This window comes from Vicugna pacos, chromosome 2 (genome assembly GCF_048564905.1).
Source record: "Vicugna pacos chromosome 2, VicPac4, whole genome shotgun sequence".
In the NCBI taxonomy this organism is placed as follows: domain Eukaryota; kingdom Metazoa; phylum Chordata; class Mammalia; order Artiodactyla; family Camelidae; genus Vicugna; species Vicugna pacos.
Genome location: NC_132988.1, coordinates 51,754,843 through 51,771,094, shown reverse-complemented (window position 1 = coordinate 51,771,094; position 16,252 = coordinate 51,754,843). Strand labels below are relative to the sequence as shown.

Genomic DNA, 16,252 nt, shown 5'->3' with positions numbered 1-16,252 from the left:
AGATATGGATGAGTTCCTTTGAGAGGGTCCTACATATGCTTCCTAAGGGCAGAGATGGCAAGATTTCCTAAATGTGTTTGTGTGTTTGAAAGAAGTTAGGAACTATGCCTCAACATTTCATGGGTACAGGCATAGGATGGTACAAAGACCTCAGGATAGAAAATGGCTTACTATGTCCCAAGATAGCTTTCCAAAGATTTATGATACCCCAGCATGTTGTAGAAGCAGCAAAACCATCATGTAAGCCCTAGAGTGGCAAGAGAGATACAGAGAAATCAATATATTTTGAAGATAACTTGAGGATGTGAACAAGGAATAACTCAGGGATAACTCAGGGGCAGCTTTCATGGACCAATGACAGAGATCTGTTGGGTTGAGGGACATATCAACAATGCCATCAATTAAGTCCCACCCCCCCTCTTTTTCAAGTCACAGAATGTAATGTAACATCTGTACTCTGAGAAGTTTATTTTATTATAATTGCATTCAGGATGCACTTATTTCATTTTGAATAATCACACTGCATTCCCATCTCCAATGCTTTTCTTTCCATTGCACTAACACTCGGGGAGATGAAACAGGAAAAGAAGAAAGTTCCCAAGGATATCCTCGCACCTTTCATCATCTGGGATCTCAGAACAGCAGAACACAGCGGATGCTGAAACATAAAAAGGCAATGATAAAAAAAATGCAACAATAAAAAAATTGAATTGCTTGAGAAACAGTGATTTCAGCAAAGTAATTATGTACCTTATTGAAAAACTGCCTTGCCTACCTATCCCTGACTCCACCTTCACTCTAGTTCACCTATATGAAACATAGGATTTGGTGAAAGCAAGGCACCTGCCTTTGAGCACCATTCCCTCTGGCTACGTAATCACAGAGACATCTATACCCTCTGCTATAGCTTCTGATCAGCTTCCATCAGCCCCAGAATCTAGCATGTCTGGTTAGGGAAGAATAAATGAGTTCCCTTGGTTCCTTTCCTTTTTCACTGGGTCTACTGCCTGCTAGAGCCACCCCCTCCTCTATAATTTGTTTCGAAAACTTTAGATGAGTTTTTTTGGCTCTTCATTCCTGATTTAAATGGGCTAATATGCTAGGCCAAAACCAACAATGTATAGCAAGTAAAATTTAAAGACCTAGATTAAATTTAAAAAAAAATCACTCAACATAGGATATAGGTAGAGTGGGGTGGGGAGAGAATATAAAAGGGAGATGTGCTTGGAATCAGAATTAGAAAATCAAAGTATTCGTCACAGGAGTAACTCTCATTTACTGCTTGGTGCTTGTTCTCCACTGTGTCTCCATCACTTAGGACAATCTTGGCAAATAGTGTATCATCACTAAATACATGTTGAATGAATAAATGAACACATTGAGTGAACACTCCATCTCCAAGGTGTACTAGCCGGAGCAGACTGACCATCGGTCAGAAATGATATAGAAAGGTTTTATGCCCTAGATGCAGTCTAAAGCTTTGCATCTAAGATTACTTGTGAGATTCTATGACTCCAGTAATGTCACCTCACTTATTCTAGATCATTTCTGTAACCAGAAAACTAATGCATAGTTGACCAATGTTGGGTAGAGTGGTTCTTAGTGTTATACAGAATACTTGAACATTTCTTTGAAATAGGTTAATGTGTGTCTTTCCTGAAGAGGGGCCTTCAGGTAAAACCTTTTATTATCCCAGTGACAATAGGAAATAGGTTAGAGTGTGTCAGAGATATTGAAGGCCATCTCTTTCTCACAAAACCACTTGGAGATGTTTGAAGAGTCATTTTCTTTGTGAGTTCAGGGTCCAGGAGATCATCAAATAATACACTCACGTTTTTCCAGCATGGTACAACTCAAAAGCTTTGTGGAGTTGTTCAAAAGGCAGCTGATGGGTTATTAAAGGACCTATATTAATTTTATTTCGTAAGTAATCAGTCACAAGTTGGGGAACACAGTCTCTGGTTTTATAACCTGCAAAACAAAAACGCTATTGTAATAAAATTTGAGAAATATCAAACCAACCAAAAGAAAACAAATCAAATAAGTCATGGAGATGGGTAGAGTATTCTGAAAATTTGCCATTGAAGATGAGAGATAATTAATTCATTTGTACATCAGAAGCTGTTGACTGCTGTTGTTAAGTGTGGCTGCTATAGACAGTTCTGTTACCTAGAACTTCTTTGGAGAAGAAAATTAGTCAATATTCATGTGTTACTGAGTTAAGAAAAAGCCCTTTAAAATAAACTATCAGTCTCCAACCTGCTCCTGGGTTTACCATTACACAGCTATTTCCTTTGCTCCGTGTTCACACACAGTGAGGTGGCATGGGGACTTCCCATCAGAGCAGTGGATGAAGGTGGGAATGTTAATTTAGTAAAGTTGTTGTCAATATTGCTCAGAAATAAGGGCTTCTCTAGGAAGACAAAAATCAAAGTGCCAAACACCAAGTTGGTGTATATAATTATCCAAAAAGCATTGCTGTTAAAGTAACACAACAAACTTGGAATCCACTGGTGCCAGAAATGAAGTTAGCTGAATTACTTCAAACACTGGAAAAACCCAAAAACTATTCTGCAGGAGATAAAAATTTTATTCGCATATAAAAAAATCCGTTTAATTAAATGCACTAAAATTGACTTGCGAAATACACCAACTCATCGGAGAAGTCTTTGGAAACGTCTACCATTGTAGCTCTGTTCCGGCAAGGAAAAGAAGTTTGAATTCTATGTTTCTACCAAAGGTGAAAGAGATTTCATGAGAGCAAACAACTGGTCCCTTCCTAAAGGGACTAACCTACCTCCTAAAGCTACGCCCTTCAGCGTCCGTCCAGTGATAACCTTCGTTGCGTCAAGGGAAAGCTGCGAATTTTGTGGAGCCCACCCGACGATGACACAGACACCATAGCTCAGGTGGCAGCAGTCCCAAGCAGCAGTCTGACAAGGATAATAACGACCATGAGCACATTCCATACACAAATAACAGCTACCAGCAGTGGTGGAAGGAGTCACGGATTTTCATCCTGGGCAAAGGCTTCTTCAGCCTCAGCTTCAACACTGCCAGTAATAGAACCTTGTTCGAGAACCAGTAGAGTTTAGTGCTAAAGAGCACAGACTCTGCTGCTGTGTGATCTGAGGCGAGTTACCTCCCTAGGCCTCTGTTTCTTCATTTGCAAAAAAAAAAAAAAAAAAAAAAAAAAAGAATAATACTCCCAATTTCATATGGTTGTTATGAGAATTAAGTGATTTATCATACTTAAAACATTTAGTACACTATCTGGCACATAGAATGTACCATGTGTGTATTAAATAAAATTACCCACCACCTCAAAGTTCTACACACTCTATTCTTTGCCTGATCTTCTCACTTGCTGTGACTCTTTGTCCAACTCATTTCTATTAAAACAAAACAAACATATACATATGTGAAGCTTCATTTAAAAAAATTAATTTTCTAAGGATGTACAGTGTAATTCTTCATAGCTATTTATTTTACTTCCTTTTCTGGTTCTTAATCCTGCTGTCCTTCCCCTTTCCTCCATTTTGCCTTATTTTGCCTCTTTCTTTTTATATCATTACCTCTACTTCCTTCATTCTTTGACCACGAACATTAGGTACACACTGAAATGAATCGAATGCCTACATTCTCTCTTCTTCACTGTCAGAGCCGAGAGTCTGGTGCTGATTTTATTCACTCTTGTATCCCTGAACTCAACACACTGGTGCACAGGAGCTCATTTTTCGAATAAATGAATGGTTCTGATAGAGAACACATGTGAATATTATATGTGAATTAAATAACGTTCATACTTAAATATAAAAATATGTATATGAAGAAAGAGCTAGGAATACAGGAAAGGAAATACTAGAATGGTAGCTTTTTGCATGTTTGAACTTTGTATACTATAATGACATATTTTTAAGTATATATTGCTTTTATTTTTAAAACAAATGTTTCAGAGTGAATTTACATTCCATTTTTAGATTTTGGGTCTACAGGTCCAAAATGTATGTTCAAGAGAGTTATACTTAATGTGTCCCCACCGGTTAAGCATCTGTAGACATACTTTGTTTCATTGTACTTTGCATTTTGCAGATAATGTATTTTTTACAAATTAAATGTTTATGGTAACCCTGCGTTGAGCAAGTCTATCAGTGCCATTTTCCCAACAGCATTTGCTCACTTTGTCTCTGTGTCACATTTAGTAATTCTTGCAGTATTTCAAACTTTTTCATTACTATTATATTTGTTATTGTGATGTGTGATCAGTGATCTTTGATGTTACTATTGCAAAAAATTATGACTTGCTGAAGGCTCAGATGATTAGCATTTGTTATCAATAAAGTATTTTTAAATTAAGATGTGTACATTGTTTTTTCAGATATAATGCTGTCACACACTAATAGAATACAGTATAGTGTAAACATAACTTTTACATGCACTGAAACTAAAAAATTAGTGTGTCTTGCTTTATTACAATATTCATTTTATTTTAGTGGCCTGGAACCAAACCTGCAATATCTCTGAGGTATGCCTATACTCACTGTGACCCAAGCCTACACACCATGGTCTCCGGGAGTCCGATGGCCTCAAAGGCAAAGTCAACACCAACGCCTGTCATTTCCATGACCACCTCCTGGACGGGCTTCTTGAGGTTCTGAGGGTTGAGACAATCAGTGACCCCTAACGCTCTTGCCCAGGGAAATTTCTCCTCGTTAATGTCAACCCCAATGATTCTAGCAGCACCAGAGGCTTTGCAGCCCATGACAATGGCTAAGCCAACTCCTCCGAGTCCGAAGATCACACAGGTAGAACCAGGAGTGACCTGTAAATTCACAAGGCATGTCTGTGTCAGGAATTAAACTTGAACACGTGTAATTAAGTAAACAAACATACAAAAACAACAGTTGAGACTTTTGGAACTATATACACTAGTTCAAACATATGGACTGTTTTGGTCTGGTTTTGACGTTTTCTAGGCAAATTACTATGACATGTTAACACTCAGGTATTTTCCTCACCTTGGCTGAGTGAACCGCAGCCCCATAGCCTGTAGGCACTGCACAGCTTATGACACAAATTTTATCCATGGGAGCAGCATCATCTATTTTTGCCACTGCAATCTCATGCACAACAGTATATTCACTGAACGTGCTTGTGCCAAAAGAGTGATAAATCTTTTCTCCTTTGCAGGTAAATCTGCTAGTCCCATCCAGCATCAATCCAGAGGAAGGTAGAATACTGTTCCGCAGACACAAGCACCGGCACCGGCACAGACACACAAGGTTGCAAAGAGAGAAGGGAACACCTTTAGCTACAGGTAAGTGCTTGCTCAATATCAGCGTTTTAGTAAAAGAGTGACAAAATAAATAAAAGATGGGAAAATCTACTAACTCTCGCTTCTCACAGAAGTTTCCCTTGGGGTGCAAGCAGGAACTGCATTCTCTACACTGTGGAATAGGGAGTGTGAGGACTTTATCTCCTGTATATAGAAAAAAAAATATAATCATTAGTTTAAAATATCACTGAAAAAGAATTACAACAGTGTGCTTATAAAAATTTCACTGAATGGCTTGAAAACTTGCCGTGGACAGATTATGGCAACCAGTATAATGGTACCCATGACTGTTTTGAAAGAGAAACCTGTATAACCTGGTTTCAGAAATTCCATGATTCTTTTGGGTAAATGATGGAAATTTGGGGTTATTTCTTGCTAGATAGATAATTGTAGGTCTGCTTTTAGTTTGGAAATGGGCTTATAAAAACCAGGAATGAACCTTCGAGATGTCATCTACTTTAACCTTTTATAAAAATTGAAATAAATTTGAATTAAATTTAAAATTGAATTAAATTGTTGTGTTAATATCTGGTATACAGCCTAGGAATTGAGTTATACATACATATATATATATATATATATATATATATATATATATATATATATTCCTTTTCATATTTTTTTTCATTATAGACTATTAAAAGATATTGAATATAGTTCCCTGTGCCATACAGTAGGACCTTGGCTTATCCAGTTTCATGAAGATTTTCCTTGTAGTTCCAATTGTAACAGATCTTCTGCCAAAGTTCAGTAGGTATTCTGTGAGAACTGTTCCACACATTGATGTATTTTTGATGTATTCGTGGGAGAGGGTGAGCTCCGTGTCCTTCTACTCTGCCATCTTGAAGCATCTCCCCCTTTTGTTTCCCATTTGAAGGATTTAAGTCCCACAGTTGTTGTTACCTGCTTGATGTGGCCCAGCTGGATAACAGCAGAGCCCTTTCCACTGAGTCCCCCTACCCCATGGTGGCACACTGACCCACAGCAGTCCCCTCACATGTTTGCTTTAGTGGGGCTAGGTTCTAAAATATGCTGACTTCAAAGAATAAAAGAAATAGCTCTCCCTCTGCAGACAGAGGCTGCTTCTGGAGCACTTACTACAGAGGGTGGTTTTTAGCTTGTAGAGTTCTGGAGAGGATACTGATTACATTTGGATCCAGTCATTAGCTAGCCTGCTAGGCCCTAGGATGACAGGCTAGGTAGGGTCTGGAAAGAAAATTAACACAGTCATCACAGACTTAGAAATCTTTGTCAGAGGTCTATAACCTGCCCCTATATTGGTCCTTACAAATGTTTATAACAGAAATAATCCCCTTTGGCCTCTTGCAGGGAGCTTAGGTAGCATTAAAAATCTCTTGTAAGTCTAGATAAGGCACATTTATTTTTATTGGCCCTAAAAGATCCCAAAGGCACTGGATCTCAAATTCAGGAGGATCTCAAATTCTGCTCTCTTATTCTTTCCCTTCAAATACTCATCATTTTATGCAAAACTTCCACTGCAATTTTTTTAGGTAAAGAGGATTTTAAGTATATATACCCCCTATTTGCATAATCTTCCTGGAGATATAGAGACCATATCTTTTTATGTTTGCTTCTCCTTCTGTGCCCGTGTCAGATGCACAGTAGGCACTCCATAATTGTTTGCTAAATGAATACCCTGATGGTAGTTATGTGAATATCCTGACCACGCACTTTCTTAATCTCTGTGTGTGCCTGGCTCCAAGCTGTGAGATTCGGTGATTCGGTAGTATCTTAATTTGTGTGATTGCTCTTATTCACTCTGGTCATTCCGTATATGTCAAGAATAGCTGTGTCAAGATACTTTTTGATATGCCTGGGGAAGAGCATTTATTTACTTTCTTTGATTCTTTGAAATGTCACTATTATCGTGTCAACAAAAATTCAAATTCTATATTCTAGCTGACTAGAACATTCATTTGTCGAACATTCATTTGTCAAACATTCATTGCATTCTAACCTTGAACAGGTACGTCCTAGGTATGTGGGAGAGATATATATACACACACACACATATGAAGCAGTCCCTTAAGAATAAACAAATATGATTGCATCAAATTAAAAAGCTTTTGCACAGCTAAGGAAACTATCAACAAAATGAAAAGGCAAGCCTCCTGAGATGGGAGAAGATGTTTGCAAACAATGTATCTGATAAGAGGTTATATACAGTATATAAGAGAACTCATACAACTCTACATTAGAAAAGCAAACAACCTGATTAAAAAATGGGCAGAGAACCTGATAGACATTTTTCCAAAGAAGACGTACAGATGCCATCAGGCACATGAAAGATGCTCAGCATCACTAATCATCAGGGAAATGCAAATCAAAAGCACCATGAGATATCACCTCACACTGTCAGAATGGCTATCATCAAAAAGACAACAAATAACAAGTGTTGACAAGGACATGGAGAAAAAGGAACCCTCACACACTGCTGGTGGAAATACAAATTGGTGAAGTCACTTGGAAAACAATATAGAACTCCCTCGAAAAATTAAAAGTAGAACTGCCATATGAATTTCACTTCAGCATACTTACCTAAAGAAAACAAAACATTAATTCAAAAAGATGCATGCACACCAACATATATTGCAGCATTATTTACAATAGCCAACATATGGAAGCAACATTAAGTACCCGTCAATAGACAAATGAATAAAGAGGATGTGGTATATATATGTATATGTATATGTATATATATATACACACGCACATACACTGAATACATGTGTGTATATATATATATATATATATATGGTGTGTGTGTATATGTGTGTGTGTATACATGCAATGTTATACAATGGAATATCATTCAGTCATAAAAATGAAATCTTGCCATTTGTAACAACATGGATAGATCCAGAGGGTATTATGCTAAATGAAAGGAGTTAGACAGAGAAAGACAAATACCATCTGATCTCACTTATATGTGGAATCTAAAAAACCAACCAAACAAACAAAAAACCAGAATGAAAACAGATTCATGGATACAGAGAACACTCAGGTGGTTGCCAGAGGGGACAGAGGTGAGGCAGCAAAATAGGTGATGGGGATTAAGAGGTACAAACTTCCAGGTATAAAATAAGCCATGTGGATGTAATGTACAGCAAAAAGAACATGGTCAATAATATTATAATAATTTTGGGGGGGGCAAATGGTTATTAGACTTACAGTGGTGATCGTATCATAATGGATTCAAACGTTAAATCACTATGTAACACACCTGAAACTAGCATAATATTGTATATCAACTATATCTCAGTAAAAAAGAAACACTTGAATTCTTCTGAAATGTCAGAATAAATTAATTTGCCAGATTACAAAAAGTCCCCTTTCTGTTGAGAAACAATTCATTAGAAAAAAAATTCTAGTGAGGTATATGATATACATTGTGTATAAGTATATATTGATTTGATACATTTATATTGCAGTATAAGTGCCACTGTAGCATTAGCTAGCACTTCTATCGTGTCATGTAATTATAATTTCTTTTAGTCTTGGGAACAATTAAGATCTGATCACTTAGCATGTTTAATGTTTATAATACAGTTTTATTGTCTATTTAAAAAAAGAAGCAATCCTCACTCCTAAAGTTTTCAATCTATTTAGAAGTACACTGGTCCTTGCTCAACTCTCCTTCAGCTCTGATTATATACTTGGCTTAGCCACTGCCCCTCTGGATTGCTGGAAATGACAGTAAGGAAACTGTGAGACTCTTGGAATCACTGAATACATTGAATATCACAATATGTGACCAGTTAAAGAATCTAGAGGCAAACCAACTTATTTCTCCTACAAACATATTCATGCATTTTAATGACAGGCTGCTTGTGGAAAGATTTCTGTGGCCCACTTCCTACCTGGTTTCACTGAGCGCACTCCTTTGCCAATACTCTCCACAATCCCAGCTCCTTCATGGCCTGGGATTAAAGGAAAGTTTACTGGGGATAATCCTTTTAGTAGATGATCATCAGAACTGCAGATCCCCGAAGAAGTCATCTGCATAGAAATTAAGTGACCAAGTATCAGTTGGTTTGGAATTTTTATATTTTTTTTATCTGAGACTGATTATTTACAAGTTTTTACATGAAGATGAGCTCATTTGATTCCTATAACAACGCCCAGAGAGAGACAGGGCAAATCTTATCATCCTCAATTTCTAGATGTGGAAAGGGAGATTTGAAGACTTAGAATTACTTGCCCCAAATCACATGGTGTATGTTGAGACCTGGAACTAAACTAGATCTTTTGAAATCTACTCTGAACATCTTATGTCATCAACTAGTTTTGAAATATGAGGGCAATTGCATACAATGAAGGAGTTTTTGATCATGTATCGACGGCACCACCATTGAGAAACCAAGAATTTTAGTCCCAGTATTCTCGAATGTTTTCCAATGCTCTGGGAAAACTGATTTACAAAAATTTTATCTTCTATTTGAAAACACTGTTTAAGTTAATAATGTAAAATCAGTTTAACTTAAACTGTTACAAAATTTAATTGATATTGAGAAGTTTTAAAACTTCTTAGTTAATGGCCTAAGTTTTCTTGTCTGTGGCTAGGCCCAACCACTTATACTAATCATAGAAATGAACCATTTCATGTACTATAGACCCTGTATTACTGCTTTGCCTGGAATTCAACCAGGAAAGCATCTGCCCAGGCATACTGACTAGTTTTCTCAGTGTCTGTAGTGAGAGAGGCAATATTTATAGTTGGAACACTGGGAACAACTTTGGTATATGATTGTGGCAAGTAGGTGAGACGATATTGTCATGAGAAAAATACTGCAGTTTTGGTTTCCATAGTGTTAAAATGGCTTCAAGATGCTATCAAAGGCTAGGGGTGTTATGTTACGTATGCAGCAGGCTAGAATCTCCTTAGTAGTTTTGTTCTGCACATCAAATAAGAATGTGCAATTATTTGTGGGAAGCTGTCCATAGCTTAAACTGGAGGTGGGATTATCCGTCCTTATAGGCAGAGCCAGTCCTCAACCTCAACCTTGACTTTATTCAGGGTTCAGGGTGATATTGCTCAGATCCTTGCTGCTGCAGCTTCCACCTTGGAGGGCTATTCTGGATTTATTAGTTAGGGTGTAGCCTTTGTAGTTAAGGAGAGTATCAGCGTAAGAACAGAGAACACTGACTCGTTAACTGTAAACATTTCAGCAGATGGTGACCCAGTACACAATAAGCAAATATTAAATGCTATTTGGATGAAAAATTAATAGGGAAATATAGCTTCTGAATATCAGTCAGTTATACTGAACTCCTTCCTTCATGTACATTCTTATTACTTTTCATTTTTTTCTCTACCATCTCTCACTGGTGAAATAAAGTCTGCAGCACAACTCCAGACATGGAATTAATTTATTTTAGTGTTAAGCTCCCATATTCTCCTGTTCTGTCATTCATTGCCCATCCATCCTTTTCTACTTTGCTCCTGCACTCCATCTCCTTTTCCTTTTGGCATCTTTCCAATTCCCTTCACTCCTTTTCTCTGTTACTCTTCCAACTGTCCTTCTATACATTCTACTTTGATCAAATACAGTACTGACTAGAAGCATATAACTTTCAGTATTTGTTGTATTCATTGAATTGAGTGTTGAATCTCCTGGTCTTAAAGTAGAAGAGAAGTGAATTTAATGTTTAATAAGATTCTAAGCAATAGTACTTTAATCTTGGGTATGTAACACTTTTGTAAAATTTGGGGTGTATTGACTGAGAGGTTGATTTGAGAGTGGCAGGGTCCATGCGACAGGTCAGTGTTTTCCCATCCCTGGTCTGGGCTCCATTCAGTAATTGTTAATTCTTCCACATCACTTTGAAGGCCATTGTAAGCCCTAGCTGCTGATTCATAGAAATTGAACTTTACCACATAAAGCACTTTTTCAGACAAATTCTGAAATTCTAATGAATGAGCACAAAACAATAGAGATGAAAAGTTAGTCTGTTAGTCACTATTTGTTGTTATCAACTCTGTATCATAGAAGTATGGGGAAATGCATTTCTTGTCCCCTTTCCCTCAAAGATCAAAAGAACTAACACTTCAGACACCCTCTAGGTCCCCCTGTGAAGTATGTAGGCTTATGGTATTATATAATTTAAGTAAAAATTTCAATTCTTAAAAAAATATTTATAATGAGTGAGTGAACTACCAACATTTTACAATTATTGAGACTATCTCAAACATTCGTTAACTGTCTTCACTTATCTTGGTTTTTAAGAGTCTTCTTTTACTAAGAAAAGTGGAGAAGCCAAAAAAGCAAATTTTGTTTATATATATATATATACAAAATAAAATAGGATTTCCTTACATTTCCCTTCAAAAGTAAAGGTTCAAAGATTTAAATTTACCTTAATACGAACTTCCCCAGCCTTTGGTGGCTCAACTTGTACTTTCTCAATTGAAAGAGAATTTGCTGCCCAGGCAATGGCTGCCCGGCATGTGATTATCTGTTGACCCAAGGACAATAAAATGACTTCATTTAACGATAACATTTAACTTCTGATCATACAAATGACACTTACTTGCTAAACTTTATAAAAATAAGAAAATCATAAAGAAACAGGAAAAAAGATCATTACAACTTCAGACTTAAGCTGTTAAAACTTTAGCATATTTCCTTTCAGTTTCTTAAAATAATTTTTATATAGTAGAGATCATGTCATATAAGCAATTTTGTATTTTTTTTTGCTAATAACAGCCACCATATATTGAACATTTGCCATTTACCTATGCATAAGCAGTTTCTCTTGACTTCAAAATCATAATCATAATTTTAAGTGACTACTTTATATTGCATCATTTGATATGTCCTATTTGCTTAATAAGCAACCAACTAGACATGTAATTATTTCCATTATTTTGACCATTATAAAGTATATTGCAATGAACAACTTTGTTTATAATTTTGATTTGTCTCATTTCCTAATGTAAGATTTACTTGGGGAAGAATAGAGACATTGTTAGGACTGAATTTCTAAATCTATTTATAGATTTATAGATTTATAGATTTATAGAAAGTTTGAATGATTTGGCATAGTTTCTAGAATTATAGAAGAATATCTATGTCATCATTTTTTAGCACTGACTATAGTCATTGAAAATCAAATATCTTACAGACAGAAAAAATTAGCTGTTTCTTTTCATTAGTATTTTTTTTAATATTAAGGATATTGAATATCTTCCATCTTTGTGTTAGTCACATATAATTTCCTTTTTTGTGGAGCATTTGATCTTATATTTTATGTAAGTATCTACTGGCATCTTGGTGTTTTTTTTAATCAGGAGTGATGGGTTGTCTATTGACTTGTCATACATGATTTTCCCCTCTTGATTTTTAACCTTTAATTTTTTATGAAGTTAAATGTGTATGTACACATATAACACAGGTATTTTAAAAATTTGATTCATAAAAAATATCTTTTTCTTTGCTATTTATTCTATTCCTATACTTTGAAAATTCTCTCCATCTAGAGACCGAATATCTGTTTATCCTTTTCCCAGATTTTTATAGTTTGATTTTTAAATATTTAACCCTTAAATCCACCTCAAGTTATTTTGTGTAATATGAAGTTATAGAATCTAAATGAATTGTCCCAGCATGAACCCTTAATTGTTTCTTTTATTTATGCTTAAATTAGTACCTTAATTATATAAGTTCTTATATTTATAAGTTTCTCTTTGGAAGCTGTTTCTATTCCATTTTTCTTTCTCTTTATTCTTGTACCAGCACCTGAATGATTTGAATACTTTAACTTTTTGATATACCTTAATTTCTGGTGGTACTAGTGCCCTTCATAATTTTATGTATGTTTCATTTGCAAATTTACTGTGCTAATTACTGTAAGACATTTTGAGCTGAGTAAATCCATCGTCTTCAAGAAACTTAGATATCAATAGAGGAGATAATACATATCTTATAACACAAAGAAAAGGGACGAATACCACAAGAGAAGTTTAAATAAAAATAAGTAAAAACATATGTTATGGTTTTCCTATTTCAAAAGTGATACACACTCAAGGCAAAAACTTGGAAAACTCAAGACAAAGGTAAAGGAGGAGAAGCTGTAAGCCCGGCACCCAGCTGTTCCCATTTTTAACATTTTATAAACAGGTTAATTGCAGCATTGTTTTTGAGAGTGTAACACTGGAAGCAACATATGTCAAATACTAAGAAACAGATTAAATAAATGCATAAAAACAACATAATTATTTCCTTGAAATAAGTTTCTGTGTTAAATGATAGGGACACATTTAAAGCTTTTAGTACAACACTGTCGAACTATCACTGAGTAAGTTTGTAGCCATTTATATCCCCTACAGCAGTGTTTATATTCCCATAGGTGGGAAAACATTGAGTATTATCATCAAAAATCTTTGATAATCTGTTCGGAGAAAATGTCTTAATTTTGTTTCAATGTGCACTTAACTAATAATAATAACTAATGAAGATGATATAGATCTATTTTGAAAGTAGCACTTACTTTGCCTGCAGTGTCCATGATGAGTTTTCTGGTTTCCTTGGTGTCTTGCAGGGACATCCGAGAGAACACCACTTCTTTGTCTCTGTTCCTGGGCAAACTAGGCTGGGTATTTATAATTTGTACATCCTGAAGGTTATTAAGAATAATTACATAATTACATGTCAGCATGGGGGAACCGGAAAGGTGAGCAGTTGGCAAATATGTGAAAGTGTAGGACAAAAAGGAATGTGAAAAAATGATTAGGGGGGATGTTTAGTAAGAGGAGAATAATTTGACGAGTAGCAATGGGTAAAAAGGCAATGAAGTGATTATAAAAAAGTGAATAAAGTGTTAGAAACTGGGAGAAAGATCAACCCCTAATTAGTTAACAATGAGAATTTCTGGAGTATCAATTGCATGAAAGGTACTGCTAGAGGCAGGTGGTAAGAGTATATCATTGGGTCTCCAGGAGTCAAAGAGATGAACAAGCACAAATAATGATACAATCTACTCCAGATACATGCTACTGTATATAAAACAGATGAACAACAAGGACCTTCTGTCTAGCACAGGGAGATATATTCAATATCTGATAATAACCTATAGTGGAAAAGAATCTAAAGAATATATAGGTATGTTTAATCTATATACTTTTATATATATGTAAAACCAAAGCACTTCAGGTGTATACCTGAAACCAGCACAGTATTGTAAATCAACTATATTTCAATTTTTTTAAAAAGCTGAGAAATAAGTGATAAAGGTGACAAATGGTAAAGGCAATGTCAGGTCATTATAAACGATGAGAGTTTGATTTAGGTGAGACTTTAACTGCATCTTGAAGAAAGATAGGATGTAAAATAAGAGGATAGGTAGCATATTCAGATCAGAGGATTAAGCTCAATCAAGGTAAAGGGCCTCTGCATAATGTGGGCTTGGGGCAGCGCTGCTGCTCCTGAGCATAAGGATGGTGGTCATCGTCACGTTAACCTTTTATTATTTGCGTAGCGCAGTGTTTCTCCACATCAGAATGCGTAAGAATCTCTTGGGGAGGGTTGTTAAAAGTTCGTAATTCTGGGCCCTACTCTTTGATGTTTGGCTTCTGCTGGAGAAAGATACTGAGGGAAATAGATCAGAAAACACCAAGAGCACCATTTAGTAACTTGCAGAGTAAGAATGTGAGTTCTTTGGCTGCTTTGGTTGCCCCTCATTCACATTCTTTAGACATTATTTTTCCAGTATCCTTCGGGGCATCCCGTGAGGAAGCCAATGGAGCAGTTTCTCTGCTGAAATCCTTCACAGTGCATGATGTTGTGAGGTGAGAATAATTAGGTACGATTGGGTGTGAGAGAGTAATTTGGGACAAGGTTTGGCAACCACAAGTCTCGGGTTGGGGCTTTTCTGGCAGCACAACTCTCTTAACCCCTGATTAGTTGCTTAGCAGTTTCATTTGAGGGGGTTTATAACTACTAGTAATTCAGGAATCTTCTCAGGGTTCTGGCCCTAACACTGCTTTCATCTTATCATAAAACCCAGGGACCTGCATTCCCCTCAGGATGTTTTTTGAAGCTCCTGCCTCAAGACTTGGGAATGAGAAACTGGGCTACAGTGGAGAGGCGTGGCTTATCTACTCAGAGACCTGGTTAAAGAATGTTCTTAGGAGGCATTCGAGGTGTCTCTGCTTTATACAGGGTGGTATCACTTTATGGGCAAGAAGGTGTAAGAATAGAAATGCTTGAATGGGGTTGAAGGAACTTATGAGGCTTGTTCATTTCTCTCTCTTTTAAAGTAAGCTTGCTTTGCAATACCCTGATTTCCAAGCTTTCTGCACCTATGCACCTACTCTTAGAATGTATATATTTTTCCTATTCAGCAAAGCTTGAACTGACTATAACTTGAAATGCAGTCTGGCGTGAACTATCTTGTTCAAAGATCCAGTTTAGGCTTGTCTCTCCCATAGCATCTTGTTAAAGGCTAAAACAATAGTAACTTTTTTTTTTTTACCACATTGCCTAAATTTAGATCTTTGTGGGCATATAGTCTGAGCCTTAAGAAATGACAGGTGATAATTGATTGTACAATTAATTACTTTACTACAGAATCTATCTTCCAAGTTAAGGATGGTGGGATTCTTATTGCTTCCCAACCCGCTCCACTCCATGAGTTTCACAGTTCAGGGGTATCAGTGAACCATTTCACTTCTGGGACCCAACTTTTGTATGAGGACTCTTTTGTTTTGAAATTACTGAAACTCAACATGAGAAGCTTAAGGGAAAGGGGGAAAATGTTGGCTTAACAGAAACTGTGAAAGCAATTAACCAAACAAGATCATGGGCAGGAATGCAACTGGGAGCAGAAACTCAAATCAATTCAACTGCAATAGGATTTTCCTTTTCTCTTACATGAGGCAGTACAGCACGGTGGTTA

General features: G+C 36.3%; 1 protein-coding gene across 1 annotated transcript; it reads right to left on the bottom strand.

Moving 5' to 3' along the window:
* Positions 1–449: 449 nt before the first annotated feature.
* Positions 450–13,987, bottom strand: LOC102528785 (alcohol dehydrogenase 1-like). Its single transcript, XM_006208935.4, has 9 exons — positions 13,847–13,987; positions 11,714–11,812; positions 9,217–9,355; positions 5,392–5,479; positions 5,019–5,238; positions 4,562–4,822; positions 2,798–2,933; positions 1,833–1,971; positions 450–658 (listed from the first exon to the last, which is right to left on the bottom strand). Exons 1-9 carry the CDS (start codon positions 13,901–13,903, stop codon positions 634–636), a joined length of 1,164 nt encoding a protein of 387 aa, XP_006208997.3. The 5' UTR covers positions 13,904–13,987; the 3' UTR covers positions 450–633.
* Positions 13,988–16,252: the final 2,265 nt, after the last annotated feature.

Coding starts and splice junctions, on each gene's coding strand:
- LOC102528785 (XM_006208935.4), bottom strand. CDS start 13,903: ATGTCCCTGCAAGACACCAAGGAAACCAGAAAACTCATCATGGACACT. Junction 9,356..11,713: donor CTGGGGAAGTTCGTATTAAG/GTAAATTTAAAT, acceptor ATTTCTATGCAG/ATGACTTCTTCGGGGATCTG. Junction 5,480..9,216: donor AGTGCGCTCAGTGAAACCAG/GTAGGAAGTGGG, acceptor TTCTATATACAG/GAGATAAAGTCCTCACACTC.